This window comes from Marmota marmota, unplaced genomic scaffold (assembly GCF_001458135.2).
Source record: "Marmota marmota marmota unplaced genomic scaffold, marMar, whole genome shotgun sequence".
NCBI lineage: Eukaryota > Metazoa > Chordata > Mammalia > Rodentia > Sciuridae > Marmota > Marmota marmota.
The window spans coordinates 27,775,558-27,794,845 of NW_025999842.1; the positions used below are offsets into that span (position 1 = coordinate 27,775,558).

Here is a 19,288-nt window from a genome sequence, read left to right on the forward strand (position 1 = left end):
TTTTTTTTTTTTTTTTTTTTTTTTTTTTTTTTTTTTTTTGGATTTATTTTTTAGTTTTAGTTGAACATAATACGTTTATTTTATTTATTTATTTTTATGTGGTGCTGAAGATTGAACCCAGGGCCTTGCATGTGCTAGGTGAGCACTCTACCGCTTAGCCACAACCCCAGCCCTGACTGAAACATTTTTAAATCTGAGGGGAAACATAAATTTATAAGTTCAAGAACCTTGGGAACTTATTTAAGCAGAATAAATACTAGAAAACCTTTTCTAGAGTAGTGAAATTGTTACAAACCTAAGGATAAGAGAAAATCAAGATGGCAGCCAGAGGAAAATAAAACACATTAAATATAGAAGAACAATTATTAGGATCTCGTGACTTCCACTAGAAACTGTGGAAATGAGAAACAGTGCAACAACATCTTTAAAATGTAGAGGAGATAACTGTCAACCTAGAACTGTATATCCAGCAAAACAGGAATGAAAACAATGCACTCTTAGATAAAAGAAAACTAAGAGGATATCACCATCTGTCATGTACTACAAGAGATTCCAAAACAATTTTTTAGGTGGAAGGGAAATAATATTGGATGGCAACCTGGGTCCTGAAGAAAACAAGAGCATCAGAATTGCTAGCTATGGGGGATTGTGGTTATAGCACAGTGGCAGAGTGCTTGCCTAGTATGTGTGAGATATTGGGTTTGACCTTCAGCACCACATAAAAATAAATAAATAAAATAAAGGTATTGTGTCCATAAATAAATAAATAAATAAATAAGAATTGTTAGCTATGGGGTTTCTTGATTGTTTTACATAATTTTACAATTGCTTTTCTAATATTTTACATAAATTAAAACATTCTTTTGTAGAGTTTATAATGTATGTGGATATGAGACATATGATACTAATAGCATAAAAGGGAAGTTTGATGGACCTACATGGATATACTGTTTCTACATTTCTTTGAAGTGGTATAATAATTCCAAGTAGAGTACAAAAAGTTAAGGATGTGTGGGCTGAGTACATACCTCAGTGGTAGAACACTTGACTTATACATGGGTAGACCAGGGTTTAATCTTCAGCAACACACAGGACACATAATACACAAGCACACATACAAATACAAAAGTTAAGGATGTATGTTGCAATTATAGAACAACAATTAAAATTAAGTCTGATAGATTAAATTCAAAAGGAATTTTAAGATATATTCAAGTAATTAAAAAAGGGGGCAGGGGCAGGAAAAGAAAAAAGCACAGGACAAACAGAAAATACATAATAAAATAATAGATGTAACTATTCATTGTTGTGAACTAAACATACCAATAAAAAGGTAAAGATTTTCAAATGTATTAAAAAAATACCAAGAAATATACTTTAAACAGAAAGAAAGATATAGATTGAATGTAATTGAATGTAGAAAGATGTGCCATACAAACAGTAATGATACAAAGGCTGAGTGGGTTTATTAATATCAGATTAAATAGACTTCAGGAAAAGCTGGGCTTTTCCTTTACAGTGAAGATGAATTCTGAGGTAGAAGGGAGGTCAGGTGTCTTGGCTGGCTTCCCGAAGTAGCAGAGGAGTGGGACTATGAAGTCACAGTGTGGTCTCAGCTGTAGAGATGGTCTTGTGTGACTGCTAATGGGCAGGTATTGGTCAGTAATGATAAATGTGCAGTTGTCTCCTCTGTTTGCCCTACACCTAAACTGGACCTCGGGTGCCCCCAGAGAATGCTGTGCAAGGCTCAGCTTTTCTCTCCTCAGTAGTAGGCTTGTATTCTTGACTTCCAAGCCATGGTGCTGAAGTTTGTTTCCTACAGAAAGGTATTATAGGTGTTTTGTGGAAGACAGTTTTGGTCCTATGATCAGTTCAGCCATAGGGCAAAATGAACTATATAAATTCCTAAACTGGACTATGGCTGAACAAGGATGATTTTCTGCCTTATCGCCAGTGTACTTCTCTAGTAAGCAACAGCTGTAATCATGAGTGATATCAATATTAAGGAATTGATTAAAAGATCTTTAATAGAAAGGCCTATCTAATTTTGTAGTTGGCAGGAAGTAAATGTGTTATTTTTGCAAAAGAAAAGTCATGGAGAAAGATGTTAAGGACTGCCAACTCATTCATGCAATTTTTTTCTACAGAACAGCACAAAATCCACAAGGAACTTAAATGAACTCTTTAAAGAAATTAGTTGAAGAAAGTCACCCACTCACACCAACACCCTATCTATGATAAAGACTTCATATTGCCAAGGACAACCTTTAGAGTCCAAAGTGGAAACTATTGTCATCTGAGCCTCAGTCACTCACACTTGACAATGAAATAGATAGTTGAAGTTAACAGGAGGGTTGTAGTCTCTGCTATCAGATTTTACCTGGCTAGTTTTGGATCTTCTTCATGTACAAAGGATTCCCAGAAATGCTTAAGTTCTGCTCTTTCGTTGAAGATTGCAGTTACTTTTTTTAATATTTATTTTTTAGTTGTAGTTGGACACAATACCTTTACTTCACTTGTTTATTTTTATGTGGTGCTGAGGATCAAACCCAGGGTCTTGCATGTGCAAGGTGAGTGCCCTACCGCTGAGCGGCAACCCCAGCCTCTGGACACAATATCTTTATTTATTTTTATGTGGTGCTGAGGATCAAACTCAGGTCCTTGAACGTACTAGGCAAGCGCTCTACCACTGAGCTACAATCCCAGCCCTGAAGACTGCAGTTATGATATTTAAGTCCATTGACTTCTATTATGAAAAGAATCTCTTATGTGAAAAACCACATCATTGGTGTTTGACCTTTAAACATATGGATGACAGTATTTTGTAATCAAGATTTTATGTAGCATTTTATAAAGAGAAAATTAGGGACTGGGGTTGTGGCTCAGTGGTAGAGCGCTTGGCTAGCATGTGTGAAGCACTGGGTTCAATTCTCAGCACCGCATATGAATAAATGAATATAATAAAGGTCCATCAACAACTAAAAACAAATTTTAAAAAAGAGAAAATTAGCACTTCTATGGGTCATTAAAAAAGAGACCTTTTGGAGCCTATGATTTCCTTGGATTCTCATTACCACTCTTATAAGCATTTGAAACATGGAAGTGGAGGGTTAGCAATTATTATTTGTGTAAAAGTGAATTTAATTGATAGGACTATTTGTAGGATTGATGGAATGGAGTTCTTTTTCCTGCCATCTCTAAAGCAATTCCCATGTTATTTCACCAACTTCTCACCTATATTGTTTCCAACATGAAGATGCAATCAATCCTCTCTTTATTCCTCTGTATGTGTGTATGTATGTGCCTTTTCCCCTCTGGCTCCTATTTTTTGTTTTATTTCTTTTTTTGTGACAGCTCTTGCTACATTGCCCATGTTGGCCTTAACTCTTAGGCTCAATGATCCTCCTGCTTTGGTTTCCTGAGAAGCTGGGATTACAGGTGTGCACCCCCACTGCACCCGGCATCTGGCTACTTATAAGATTTTTCTTTATCACGATTTTGAAGCAGTGTGATTATCCATGTGCCTTGGTGTAGTCTTCTACACCAAGTTTGGAGTTTATTGAGCATTTTAGATCTGTAGGTTTATAATTTTCATTAAACTTCTAAGTACTTTGATATTATGTAAAAATTTTTTGTATATATTTTTTATTCCTAATCATTCCCATGAGTATTGTTCTCTTAGCAGTTTGATTCTTTTGAGTATTGCTTTTAAACTTTTTGTGGTAGGACCAGAGAGCATTTACTCTAGGACTAATTTTTCTCACTATTGAGATCATCCTTTCTCAATACTTGACCAAATGTGTCATGAATTATGGCAGTTTGGTGGGAACGACACTGTTTTCAGCCATCTGTGAACTCCAGTGATCGTTTCCTCAAATGCTTTTAGATAATTCTTTCTTTGGCTTCAGGTAATTCCTCACACCCCTTTGCTGATGAGAACTCAGCTGGGGATTCAGTGATCTTCAGTGTTCTCTCACTGGGCATTCTCTTTTCTCTGATTCTCTCACTCCCTGTGTCCATGTGTCTCTGCCTTAGTTTGCCATCCCTGTACAGTATCCTATAAACTTGCCACAGGCTCTAAGCTGGGGGTAGTTGTGGAGTTCATTACATTTGTTCGATATTCTGAGAGATAACTTTCCTATTTCTGGTGTCCATTGTTTACACAAAGCTGTGAACACTTGTTGAGGATCATGGAGGACCACTCTGAAAGTTGGTCCACCACACACAAAAAATTGCCATTTAAGCAGCGTAGTATTAGCAAAGGTAGAGGAAGTAATAAGCTCATGCTGATTCTGCTGCCTAGAATTCTTTTTTATCCTCTCTAATTGGTAGCACCTTCTCAGTGTTCCAATGTAGTCCAGTTCCAATGTTAGCTCTATAAAGCTGTCATTAAACACACAGATAAAATTATAAGTTTCCTGCTTTGTGTATTAGGCTTATATATGACATCCCATTTTAAATCATATCATATTTACAATCTGGTTATGTCTGTCAACTATCATAAGCCCACTGGTCACAGTGATTCTGAAAAAGTCTGTAAATTTTAGTGTTATCAAAGTCCTTGGCTCTAATTTTAGGTCTATCAATTCCTGGCTGGGAATTCAGCCAGTTATCTTCAAAACCCTGGATATCAGTTGCTTTATCTATAAAATAGAGATAAAAATATCTGCTTTGTAGGGTTATTATGATTTGTGTGAGGTGTCCATCAACTTGCCTGGCTTCTAATAGGGACTTTGTAAATCCTAGTTTCTCTTTTTGTTTATCTTTTGTCTTCAGCACTCATTTCAGTGTAGAAAAATAGTAGGAATTATGATTATATATTGAATTGAATATCAAAGAATAATATACTCTCAAATAGGAACATTTAATTAGCTATATTATCTTCAGATTTAGTAATATTATTTGAACTTTAGTTGTTTTTTTCAAAGAAGCTAAGTAGCTGTTGCTGTTTAAATGTTCTAAAGATGCCCTTTTCTTCTAATCTATAATAAAATAAGAATATCTTGAAGGATAAATCAGATTGACTCCATAAAACCATATAATTATTCTATGTTACTTTATAGGAAAACTCTTTTTAATTACCTGCCTTAAATGTTTTTCTTACCCTAAACTAATTTACACATATATAAATTAGCATTATTCACCCTCTGGGTTTTGACACTTGGATTTTTAAGGAAAAGATCTTCATATCCATGTGCATCTCCAAAGTATTTATGTACTTGTAATTACTTTAAAAATCCTCTTTGCATGCATTTCATCTGTAAGTATTATTATAGTCATTCACTGTGAAGAATTTAGAGGTCCTTATGCTATTCTCTACAAAATGAATGTCTCATAATTCCAGTACTCTGTCTTATATGACCAAGTGTTCATTTAGCTCTGTTCAGAGAGCATTAAAAAATCATAGGCGAGAACTGCTAAATTTTTAAATAGTATTTAGTAAATAATGACAAACGTTGATATCAATGTATTATAAAATCTTTATGTCTAACAACAATAATATTAAACAACTAATATTAAAAATTTTGGTAGCCAAATAACATTTCAGAAGATGGATCTATTGCATTGATAATTAGCATGTTATTTGAATTGCAGAGAAACTCTTCAATTTAATGAGTACAATCCTTTTTTTACTTAAGTGTCCTATAAAACCCTAAAGGTTTTCAAGCCAAATAATTTCTGTTTAGAATTCTGTTTAGAAAATACTTCTCAGAGTATAAAGTTTTAAATTATGTATCTTTGCCAAGGCAGAGTTTTAAAAAGTTAACCCTTTAAAAAATTAAGTCTCTAATAAATAAAAGCATTATTATTCTACTTTAACTTTGCTGATGAGTGAAAATCTTTTAATCAAGAACATTATGAGTAAGCCTTTATCTGTCTCATTGTCATTAACATTTTAAAAGGTGCATTTAAATTGTTAAACTACATCAGAGGGCCTTATATGTCATAAAAAGATGTTATTCTACAAACCAAACAATTACCTTAACCAAAACTTTCATTATTGTAATATCTTAGTTTTAATTCTATAGCATTGTATTTTGACGTTCAATAACATTGTGTATACTTTTTCTAATACAAATTTAAAAAGGCTTATTGAGATATACTTGATACACTACAAATAGCACAAATTTAAAAGATACAATTTTAAAAATAGTGCCATACCTCCACATCTGTGAAACTGTCACCATAATCATGTAGTGAAATTTTCCATCACCCTCAAAAGTTTCCTTGCCCCCTTTTCATCTCTGTCAACCTTGTCCTCCCCCTCTCAGGCAACCACTAATTTTCTTTCTGTTACTATTGATTAGTTTGCTTTTTCTAGAGTTTTATATAAATGGAAGCACACAATATGTACTCAATTTTTTGGTCTGGCTTCTTTTACTCTGTTATTGTTTTGAGGTTCATCTATTTTGCTGTGTGTATACTTTATCTTTTTTATTGCTAAGTAGTATTCCATCATACAGATATCCCACAATTTGTTTATCTTGTCGCTAATGATAGGCATTTGGAGTGCTTCCAGTTTTTAGCTATTACTAAAAACTGAAGTTTTTAGATATTATGAGTAAAGCTGCCATAAACATTGGGTATATTTTAAAAATTATCTTATTTTAAAATTTTTACCACTTTTTGACAATCATGGTTGTTAACTCTTCACATACAGCAATACTTTTATGTACCTTTCCCAGAAACTCTTAGTAGGTAAGGAAGACTATGAATATACTTAACTTTAAACCTGTTTCCTACATTTTGCCCATTTTACTCATTAGAATTATTGACTATAAGGAAAGAAAGTATCTTATTTTGAATTTTGAAATCTTAACAGCCTGACCAACCTTATTTATCTTTTATAGTATCCCTAAATGAAATATTAAATGAAACTGAATTGAAGCTTCTAGTCCTTAATTAACCAAAGAGCTTATGCAAATACTTTCTTCACTATAATGATATTATGATGAACATTTTTCTAAAGAGAATAAATATTTCTTAATGATATTTTATTTCCATTAGTAAATGTGGCAGTTGAAATCTATCATATTTAACACATTTTCTCCAAATAAGGAAATATAGAAAAGATCCCATAAGTCCATACTAAAAAGAATGCGATACAATTTAATTTAACTTGTATTTATTATTATTGAGAACACTTTTTGCTGTTCCTGTGTGTGTGTGTGTGTGTGTGTAGTGCTGGGGTTGGAGCCAAGGACCTCTAGCATGCTAGGCAAGAGTTCTACCACTGTCCTATATCCCCAGCCCCTGCTATATCTATTTTTATATTTTTTTCAAAGATCTAATAACTTTGTAGATTGGCTTATGCAATAAAATTTCAAACTTTTAAACATTTTTTTCTAAGAAGTCTTCCTTTTTAAAGAATAATATGTGGGCTGGGGCTGTAGCTTAGTGGCAAGAGCTTTTGCCTAGCACATGTAGCACGTATGAGGCCCTGGGTTCGATCCTTAGCACTGCATAAAAATAAACAAATAAAATAAACGCATGCTGTCCATCTACATCTACAAAAACAAACTTAAAAAGGAATAATGCAGTGCTTAAAATTTGTTTCCCCTTTTTAGTTGTTTATTCATGACAAGTATGTTTGTACGTGTAAACAAATATACATTTTACACATACATTTATTGAAAAGCATCTTTCTAAACCAGTAAATACTACCTATTTATGATATAATTGTTTACAGTTTATTGAGAATAGAAATTAGAGTTTTAATTTTTAGACAGTTTCATTTAAAGTGACATATCTTTACCTTGATGACAAATATGTAACCTTGATACAAATACAGGAGGAATTCTATTGATGTGTTTTCTAAAAAGGCTCATCTTAGTAAACAAATTTTAATTCTTTACTGAAAATTTATATTATAGACTGAGAAAATACGACTATGATTCTTTTCCCAGTAGAATTCTATGTATTCCAGTTTTAGATACTTTTAAGTATATCACTTTCTTATATTAGGCTATTAAGTTAGGATTTTGGAAGGGATCGCTTCCAAATTCTTTTATTATATCTTATTACTGCTTAAAGCTAAGTTTTGGTGATGGGGGTGGGAGAATTACTGGGTATTGAACCAAGAGCTATGTCAATTATGCTAGACAAGTGCTCTACCACTGAGCTACATCACCAACCCTTTTTAAAACTTAATTTTGAGACAGGATCTTGATAAATTGCCCAGAATGGCCTCGAATTTGTGATCCTCCTGCCTCAACTTTCCAGCAGCTGGGATTATGGGCATATGCAACTATGCCCTTTGTGTTTAAAACTAATTTGATTGAATGCCTTTTCATCTTTTTGTGACTGTTTTTTCTTTTATCAAAATTATAGCGAATTTTGTGTTATATTTTAATAGAAATCACCTTTTAAAAAAATTTTGCTCCTTTATCTTTTTGAAAATTTATTTTAAATCAGTGGAGAGTTTATTTGCCAGACTGAACAAACTAACATTATGATTTGAACTAAGTAAAAAGTTAATATCATTTGTTTCTTTCAGACCTCTATAAAAATGGACTCCAAAGGGCTAACTTTGTACCATTCATAGCTGTCCTGAAGGTAAGGAAAATAACTTGCTTGTGTACACTGAGATCATATTGATCGATAGAAGGTCTTCTACAGGACTGCCTTGGTCTTGCATTCAAGCAGAATTCATTTTGGTATTTAAATAGTGATAGTAAAAGACACCAAAGAAGAAAATGAATTTTTTTACACAGTATTCACCCATATGTACATGGAGAAATTGCAAAATATAGTCTAAATTATTCTATAACTGAAACATTTGATGGTTTGCATTTTATGGATTTTAATTTGAGGTTTGCTCATAAATATTTTAGTGGAATATTTAATCTTATACATTTATTTCTGAAAAAAATATTTAATGTTCCCTGTTTCCTTCAGGTTAATGGCCATTATTAACATGTTTTCCCAGCTATTAAAGTTGCTATTCTAGAATAGCATTATTACAAAAATATTCTAATATATTTAAATGTGATTGCCATCAAGTTATCATGAAATTATGTCAAGTTGAGGCACATAAATAGTTTAAATATTTGTGTGTATCATCACTGCAAAGAGTTTAAAATAGTCTTCATTACAATATGATTAAGAATAAAATAGCTTCCATTTTTACTGTTAATTTTAAGTAATTTTTACATGATTGTTCAATAATTCCATAGTCAACCAAAGTTTATTAAAAACCTACTATGTGCAAAGTGCCACAACAGGCATAATATAATTAGAAAATAGGCTGGTTTTTTTGCTTTTAAGTCATTTAATCTAGGGGAGGATATAAAATGTACCACATACAGAAAGTGAAGTATGTAGTACCAAAAAGAAGTACGGGGCTGGGGTTGTAGCTCAGTGGTATAGCGTTTGCCTAGCATGTATGAGGCACTGGGTTCAATCCTCAGCACTACATAAAAATAAATAAATAAAATAAAGGTATTGTCCATCCATAATTAAAAAATATTTTAAAAAGAAGTACAGGTATGTGCCAAGACATGATTCCCTTAATTTCAGGTACATAATTTTTCCCAGTCCATAATCAAAGTATCTGAGGAAATAATAAAGTCATATGTAAACAAAAACTAAAACCCCCCAAAATTCCACCAAGAAAGGAAAGTTAAAATATTTATCTTCATATACTCTAAGGACAGGGACAATCTTTTTGATATATATATGTCCATTAGTTGAAATTAGTGTTGATGCCAAACTTTATTTTCTATGCTATACTTAGGAGAATTTAAACATTTGTTCCCTTGACCAACTTTAGCTTCCTAAGGATTCTAATTTCTCCAAGATATTTATAGATGTAGGTAAAGTACTTTTGGAAGATTTATGCTATTAGTAATTTTTCCTCTGATATTCATGTTTTGCATATAGAGAGAAGGTAGATTTGAATTGTTTTATCCATAGTAGGAATCCAAAGTAATATGGTATATATAGATATCAAGATATAAACCTGGAAACTAAGAAAAATAAGCATTATAGACAGTATCTTTGTATAACATAAAATGTACAAAATATAAAAAGAGAAGGCACACGGAACAAAACAAATCAAGATGTTCTCAGGGAACTTTTTGGCTATAATTTTTTTTTTTTTTTTTTTTGCCTTAAACCTTCTCCCTACCCAGCATTTTGGCTAGTCATTTGTCAAACTTCAGTATATAATAGCACTATCAAAGGGAACTAAATTGGACAGACTAAACTTAATTTTCTTTTCCTTTCCCAACCTAATATTTTTAAGAGGAAGGAAAATCAGAAATGAATAATCCATAATTTGAAATTGAACATGAACCAAGATGAATAATATACAATTTGAAATTGAACATGAACTGAAATTTCCAGGTATTGAAATTCCAGATTGGATTAAAAAAAGATTTGAAATGTCTAATTTACTCAGAAGACTTCTTATGTATAAGAAAACATCATCGGATCAATGAAATGAAAATGAGCTCACTTCTCTGGAGCTTTTCTGTTTCGCCTCATGACATTTCCTTTGTAAGAAAATGTTGTTTCACATTAATTTAAATAACATTTTGCCTGTTCACAGATAATAGCGTTACACCTTCATTTTGACCCAACTAAGAAATGCACAGAAGTCAGTCTTAAATGAGGATCTTAGTTTAATAAAAGAGATTATAAACAAGGTTGAAATATATTTTTGGAAAAAATATATTGTAACATCAATTTTTCCACTAAGTTCTCTATAAACCAAATGAGAACATGTTTATAATCTACCACAGAAGCTTGTGATTTATTGCTTGGGGTAATCAAAAATAATAACGTACATAAGCTCTTAGTGAATAATGATATTTTCATAAGATAGTAAGAATGCTGAGGAGGAGGAGTACACTGTTAAAAGCCATAGATAATAATAAAATAGATAAATAAATGAATAGATAAATAAATAAAATGTGATGTATCTATCTGCCATAAAAATGATACTTGCTATGTGAGTGAACTTTGAAAGAATTAGGAAAAATAAGTTAGACACAAAAGGACAAATATGTGATCCATTTATATAAGGCCATAGAAAAGATAGACTTATAAAAGACAGAAAGTAGAATAGTGGTAACCACAGGTTGGGAGAAAGAAGGACTGGGTAGTTATTGTTTAATGGAGATTCTGATCAGGATGGTGAGAAAGTTCTAGAATAGTGGTGCAGATTATACAACACCATGGATGTACTTAATGTCAATGGATTGAACATAAGATAGTTTAGATGATAAATTTTATATTATGAATATTTTCTCAAATAATAGGTTTCATTGAAAAAATAAGTTTTACAATTTTATGACAAATTAAGAAAATATCCCCAAGTTTCCATTGAGAATCACTCATACTAAAAACTTGGAGGATCTCAAACTGAATGTAAAAAAGACAATTTATGACAACATCAATCAATGATGACAAAGATGTTAGCATTATCTAATAAAGATTTTAAAGCAGTCATGATAAAAATGCCTGAACAGGCAGTTATGAATACACCTGAAAGAAAGAAATATTACTCCTTAATGATTTTAAAAAATTCCATTCACAAGCGATATTTTTCATTTCAATACTGCAGGGAACTTATAATATAGCCTTCAAATATGTAAGGCAAATGACAAAATTATAAGAGAAAAAAATTTACATTTATATTGAAAAATGCTTTCCACAAGTCTCTCAGTGATTAGTGGTGAACAATATGTGACAATAAATACTTGAACGGCATAATTAACAAATCTAACCTGATAGAGAGAGATGGATAGACAGATCCATTATGATACACAACAACTGGAGAATACTATTTTGAAGAATACAGAGAATGTTTACAAAATTGTCCACATGTTGGGCCATAAAGCAAGTTTCAACAAATTGAAAGACTGAATTCACATAGAGCATATTCCTTGGACATTGTGCAATCAAGCATTTATTAAGAATGTAATAATAAAAGGATAAGTAGAAAATTCTTGTTGTGTTTAGAAATATATATTTCTACATAGTTTATCAGCTAAAGAAATCACAAAGGAAATTAGAAAATACTGTCTTCAAGGTTTTTTTATGTTGTAGCATGTGTTAGAATTCCATTCTTTTTTTTTGACATAATAATCCATTATATGTATATGCTGCATTTTATTTAGCTATTCATCTGTTAATGGACATTTGAAATGTTTTCACCTTTTTGGCTATTGTGAATAAAATTGCTCTAACACTTGTGTATAAATATTGTTTGAGTTCCTACTTTCAGTTTTTTTTGTATATATATCCCAAAGTGGAATTGCTGGGTTATATGGTAATTATATGTTTAATTTTGGGGGGATGGGACTGTCATACTATTTTCTATACCATTTTATAGTCCCACCAGCAATGTAGAAGGGTTCCAATTTCTCTACACCTTTGCCAACACTTGTTATTTTCTTTCTTTTTTGATAATAGCCATCCTGAATGTGAAGTGGTATCATTGCAATTTTTATTTGCATTTTCCATATGCTTAGCAATGTTGACATCTTTTCTTTTTCTTTCTGGGATGAAGCAGACTTTACTGATAGTACATGACAAGGTAGGGCTCCGTAGTCCCAAACCTTTTTTCACAGGATGTGAATAGAAACTAGTAAGAAGGGGACATTCTCAGTGTGTTGGGGGACTGAGTTAGGGCAGGGACTTCCCAGCAGCTGAGAGTCTCTTAATTTGTCTTGTGCTCTTGCCAGGGCCAGTGGTCCAGGGGGCTCTTATTCCTTGGAAGCCATATGGGCCATAAGTGGGCCATGTTTATCATCCTATTGCTGTTGCCAACTCAGTGACAAAGCAGTCATTGAGGGCAGTGCCAGCTCCAACATCAAAGAAGAATGTCAAGTTGAAGGAGACAATTTGATCCTCAGCAGAGCCCAAGATGCACTTTAGGGAGCTTTCCAACATCCATTTCATCACCTTCTTCATGCCATCATATTTAGCAGCTTTCTCTAGATGTCAGGTCAGATCCATGACTAATAATACATTGTGAGGTGGGCACCTGCCAGTAATGATCCTGTTCCTAACCTTGACAGCACCAGTAGACACAGGGATGATGTTCTGGGCAATTCCATGGCCAACAAGCCAGTTTTCCCGAGGGCCATCCACAGTCTTCTGAGTAGCAGTGATGTTATGGACAGTAGTCATGAGTCCATCAAAATTGTCATGGATGACTTTGGTCAGGGGGCTAAACAGTTGGTGGTGCAGGAGGCATTGCTGACTATATTTTGTACTCCTCTTAGTTCATGCTTGTCACAAATGTGGGACATCAGAAGGATCAGAGATAATGACCCTTTTGGTTCCTACCTTCTCCTAGATAGTAGACCCTGCAACATATTCAGCATGAGCATTTCCTCATTTAATGTCAATAAGATCTTGTTCCTGGAAAATAGAGATAGACTTTCAGTTGATGAAAGTTTCTTGTTTTTATCCTTGATTATGCCATTGGACTTGCCATGGATGGAATAATACTGGAATATGTAGACCATGTAGTCAAGGTCAATGAAGGAGTCACTGATGGTGACAACATCTGTTTAGCCAGATGGTTTTTTTTTTTTTTTAACTTTTTAAGCTCTAGAATTTCTTTTTATTTTATTTTATTTTGGTTGTTCAAAACATTACAAAGCTCTTGACATATCATCTTTCATACATTTGATTCAAGTGGGTTATGAACTATATTTGGGGTAAAAATGGGAGTTCATAACCCACTTAGCCAGATGTTAAAAGCAATTCTGGTGACCAGGAGCCCAATACTCCAACTTTCACCCATGTCTCAGGGATGTGGCTGTCACTACATGTAATTCTCTTGAATTGGGACAACAAAGAGCCTTGATCATCTTTCTAAGTGTTTGTATTCAATTTCTATATCTTCCTTGGGGATCTTAACCTTCCTGTTTTAGCTGTTTTTTTGGACACTAGTCTTTCAGGAGAAGGAGAGTTCTGCTTTGTTTACTGCCAGATGTAGGTAGATAGATAGAAGCTCAGACTTCTTAGCCTCTATTGACACCTGAATGAAGGTTAGGGAAGTACTTCTGTTACTACTGACAAGAGGATTTGGACAACATTTCTCTGTTGCTATTGTGGCCAAAGAGGGATGCTTATTACTGGCTAGCTAGGTTGAAAGTTCCAGTTCCTATTTGACCTACTCTGATGTCATCCTGGCAGTGGTATTGAGGTGTTTAGTTACAGCATTGCAAGGGTGGAAGTCTAGACTCCCCTCAGTCTTTGCTGGTATGGTGGGTGTGGGGTGAAGTCACAGCTTCCTCTATGGTATTTACTGCAGTAGAGCAATTATTGTCCAAAAGTTTTCTCTCATTAAGTTACCCCTTTCCTGTCCTTCGGATTAAGACAGCTCATTTGTTGGACCCTCATTTGTCCATGTTCATTGGCATTTCTGAGTCGCTGTTTTCTTCAGTTCCAACCATCCTGTTGTTTCTTGGGTCATTGTTTCATAAGGTCTGTAGTTACTCGCCTTTCTTTCCACTTTTCACAGCTTTCTTATGTGTGCTTTATGCATAATTTCCAGGGTTTTAAATTATCCATACTCCCCACCCATAGCAGGAAGGATAGGGAAAAGTGTTATTTCTGTCTTCCCGGAAGCATAAGTCAGCTAATTAAAAGTCCTTTTCTGCTAATTCCGTCATCTCTGTTATTTCTTTTTTTTTCTTATTTATATTGTAGATGGACACAATACATTTATTTTATTTATTTATTTTCATGTGGTGCTGAGGATCAAGCCCAGTGCCTCACATGTGCTAGGCAAGCGCTCTACCACTAAGCTACAATCCCAGCCCTATCTCTGTCATTTCTGGTTTTATTTCTATGGTCTGTCTAATCCTCCAACCAAGTTATGACTCCTATTTTCCTGTTGCTTTTGCAAGTCTAATAATTTATGATTGGATGCTGGGCATAATGATTAGTACATCAGATCTCTGTTTTTTCCTTTTAAGGTGTTAAATTTTATTGTGGTAAGTGATTAAGTTTCTTACAGATCAGTTTGTTCCTTTTAAGGCTTGTTTTTAAGTTTTGTTAGGGTCTAGCTAGATCAGCCTTAACTCTAGGCCTGTTTTAGCCCTTCTTCCAGGTGTGACCCTTTTAAGCTTTCTACTGAATTCCTTGGTATTCAGAGAAGTTTTTCCGATCTGGTTGTTCAGAATGCTTATATTTCCCGGTTTTGTTTAAGTTGTTCTTTGCCCAGTCTTGTGGAGTTTCAGCTTGTACATGTATAACTTAATATTCAAAGATTACAAACATTCCCTATGCAGATATCATTCTTGCATAGCTTCCTCTTGATCTGAGCTTTACTGTGCAAATTTCAACTTTTTCATGTTCCCCAAACTCTGATTACTGTCTCCTTAACTCATTTAGGTTATTGTGCTGCAGGCTAGAAATTGCATATTGATACAAAGCTACAGAAAATGTAGTGTTTGCCTGATTTATTTTTCATACTTCAGGGATTGCTTTCTTTTGCTAGTTATTGTGTAATGTCTGCTATTAATTGTCTCATCTGTTTTGTCTGGTGTCTTAGTGATTTATGACAAGAGGGCAGAATCCTTTTGTTCCAATCTCTCTGCCTTGGCCACAAACATAAGTCTCTTTTTTAGATTTTCTGTGTGTGTGTGTTTGTGTGTGTATGTGTGTACACGTGTACTCAGTATTGGATCCAGGCCTTTTTCATGCAAAGCACATGCTCTATCACTGAGCTACACCCCAACCATCTCTTTGTTTTCAATTATAAAGAGAAGAAAGAAAGAAGCCTGGTATGATGGTACCCACCCACCCATAATTTCCACTGCTCAGGAGGCTGAGGCAGAAATAGTACAAGTTTAAAGCTAGCCTGGGCAACTTATGGGAACCCCATCTCAAAATAAAATTTTAGAAGGAACTGGGAATGTAGCTTAGTGGTAGAGTGCTTGCCTGGCACACTTGAGGCCTGGATTCAATTCCCAGTACACACACACACACACACACACTCTCTCTCTCTCTCTCATGTCTATACCCTCCTCAAAAAAAAAAAGAAAGAATGAAAGAAAGAAAGAGGATAGCCATCTATCTATCTACCTGTCTTTCTTTTCTTTTTTTCTCTTTTCTTTTGGAACTCACAGCTATGTTTCACCACAGATACAAAAGATATAAATATAACTATAAAAAGCAATGATAAGCACAGAAATTTTGTTACATCTTTCTCACATGTGTTTAGAGGAACAGTTGATTAAATGATGATATAACACTCATATGAGGGGATATAGCATAATTATTTAGAATGTTCCCAAAGTTTTATTTTTTTTGGGGGGGAGGGGTACCAGGGATTGAACTCAGGGGTACTCAGCTACTGAGCCATATCCCCAGCCCTATTTTGATTTTTATTTAGAGACAGGGTCTCACTGAATTGCTTAACACCTTGCTGTTACTGAGGCTGGCTTTGAACCCATGATCCTCCTGCCTCAGCCTCCCAAGCTGCTGGGATTACAGGCATGCACCACCACATCTGGCTAAAAGTTTTGATAATACAGAATAATAATCAAAGATAATATGAGTGAAAGATGTAATAGCATACTAATTATCTTATTAACTATAGAAATAATGTACCTACATGGGAAAATACTGGAAATAAATATCTTAAAATGAACCTTTTTCTGAATTATATGATTGTAGGTGATTTTAAATTTTCTCTTTTAAACTTTTCCTAAATTTCTAGAGTATTTTAAAGTAGTCTGTGATAATAATTATCAGGGTCAGAAAATATAGCCAGTGGCCAAATCTAGCCTGCTGCCTATTTTTTTATAAATAAAATTTTATTGAAAAACTTTGTGTTCATTCGTTTATGTATTTCCTGGTTCTTTTCACACTGTAGTAGCAGAGTTGAGTAGCTGTATCAGAGATCAGTGACCTTGAAAGCCTAAAATATTAACTATTTACTATCTGACCTTTTACAGAAAGTTTGCTGACCTCCAATCTGTATAACATATTTTGGACAAACAGCTATTTAAAACAATGTGCCTGTTTTATGAGATGAAACCCTTGTGTCATCACAGATTCATAAGTAGGTCTCAAAGAAAGTATCATTTCAAGAGCCTGTTGGATAAATGGTTGGTGGAAGGGAGGCAGCTTGGTGAAGGAAAGCTAAGAAGGTGGTCCAGATTTCAAATAACTCTTTCTTTAAAAAATTTTATTAGTTATCGAATGACCTTTATTTATTTATTTGTTTATATGTGGTGCTGAGAATTGAACCCAGTGCCTCACACATGCTAGGCAAGTACTCTATCACTGAGCCACAACCACAGCCCCACCAAATAACTCTTTTTTAAGTATTATATATTTTCGTTGTTGATGGAATTGTATTGTATTCATTTATTTATATGTGGTGCTAAGAATCAAACCCAGTGCCTCACAAATGCCAGGCAAGTGCTCTACCACTGAGCCGCAATCCCCACCCTCAAATAACTCTTCAGAATGTCAGTTTTGTTAGGATCAACTATCTTAGAAATATCTTCAATTTCATACACTTTAAAAGAATAACCTGTCTTAACTGTACATTCATTGACTAATATTCATTCAATACAATCCCTTGCATTCTATACATTATTAAAATTATTATGGTTAAAGGCAAAAGAAGACCAACTGATTTTTTGATCAGAAGAATAGTTTTTTAGGTTAAATTCAAGTGGACTACCATTTTTGGTTTTATTGAAGATTAAATTGTCTGGCAAGCTTTGCTATTCTTATCTGATTAGGTTCCAGACTACTGTTTTATATTGGGTAAAAAAACTGTTCATTCCATCACTTACACTTTTAGAAACCATTTTGTTTGGTTCATTCCATAATGATTCTTAAAAGATACATGCAATTCATAAATTTTAAAGTTGAAAAATTCTCAATGTGAATTTCATTAACTTATTTTATGAGGTTTTCAATTAGTTTAATAGACGAACTGATATTTTGAACAATATGATATTTTGAATAATTATGAACAAATCTAAAATAATCCTCCCATGAGAAATGTTCTGTACAATACTGTATGTTGTTTTTTTGCAACATATTGATAGATTCTAATGTTATATAATTAAAGTTCAGATAATGACTCCATTTCTTCTACTTGGTTGTTAAGTTTCTCAACTGTTGTGTATCCTTTATTGAAAATGTTAAAAAAAAAAACAAAACTGTGTATTCGCCTCTTTTATGTTTTTTTAAAGAAATATTTTCCCAGAAGGAATACTTACCCTGATAGTGAACAATTGTAGAATATTCTCATGGTGTGATCTCCACTTACAAACTTTAGAAAAAAAATTGTTTATAACCTTGAGATAAAATATGGCAATGTTCAGCCTTTGCCCAGCCACCTGTGTTAGGATTGATAGACTAGTCTGCTAAATGGATATTTGCTGTTTTCTCCTGCTATAACTTTCATACTTAGTGAGATTGATTTGTCAGTTTGTTCATTATAACTTTTAGTACTAGAGCTTTCAGAGTGCAAAACTGTCTGAATGAGACTTGGAGGTCAGTGTGCCTCACTGACCTCCCTGAGTTGTCACCTGAGTCAGCCTTGGAGGGATTAACCCTTTGTTAGTGTGATAATGTCCTTATTTATGAGTTGCCTTTTTAATACTTAAGACTGAAAGAAACAAAAAAGAACAAAAGTAGCAGACTGAACTCCTGAATTGAAAAGAATTGTGGCTTTCCCCCACAAACCATTAAAGTATTAATTTGTATCCTAGTATTTAACATTTTATAATACAAAAATGACCATTGGACTTGGAAAATACTTCTGTAGTTAACGAGTTTTTGGCTAATTAAATTAAGGAAATCTACCCAAGATATTTTTATGAATGAGCTTATTTCATATATACTTGAAAAAAATCTATGTTCAAAAATTGATACTAGGGAAGGGTACCCATGATTACTGGAGATTCATAGAATGCAAGTTGAAGAAGAATAGAGGGTTAGTGTGATCTACTTGTTTTTTTAAAAAAAATCCAAAATGGCATGTAAGATTATGTAACAATAAATCCCAAGATTATGTACAAATATAATGCACCATTTAAAAATGTGGGGAAAAGAAAGTCAAAAAAGTATCTATAGTAACAGGCATTAAACTTCTGTGTAATTGCGCTTTCTTTTGTGTGCTTGAAATTAATAAATGTCTAGTGCAAAAGTTGTTGTGATGTATATTTAAAATGTAATTCTTGTCCAACTTCACACTAGAATGTAGATCTTGTATTAGTCAGGACCTACCTATGGAAAGTAATTTGTGGTGAATGCTTTTTAAAATATTTCCTTTAAGTCCCTTATGGAAAAT

At 33.5% G+C, this 19,288-nt stretch overlaps 1 protein-coding gene across 3 annotated transcripts in view; it reads left to right on the plus strand.

Moving 5' to 3' along the window:
* Afg1l (AFG1 like ATPase) overlaps window positions 1-19,288 on the plus strand; it is a 198,995-nt gene that overhangs the window by 98,540 nt on the left and 81,167 nt on the right. For all 3 annotated transcript variants that reach the window (XM_048784887.1, XM_015499929.2, XM_048784924.1), the window contains one exon: window positions 8,498-8,556. In XM_048784887.1, coding sequence (XP_048640844.1) covers window positions 8,498-8,556 — 59 coding nt within the window. The remainder of the gene's footprint in view (window positions 1-8,497; window positions 8,557-19,288) is intronic.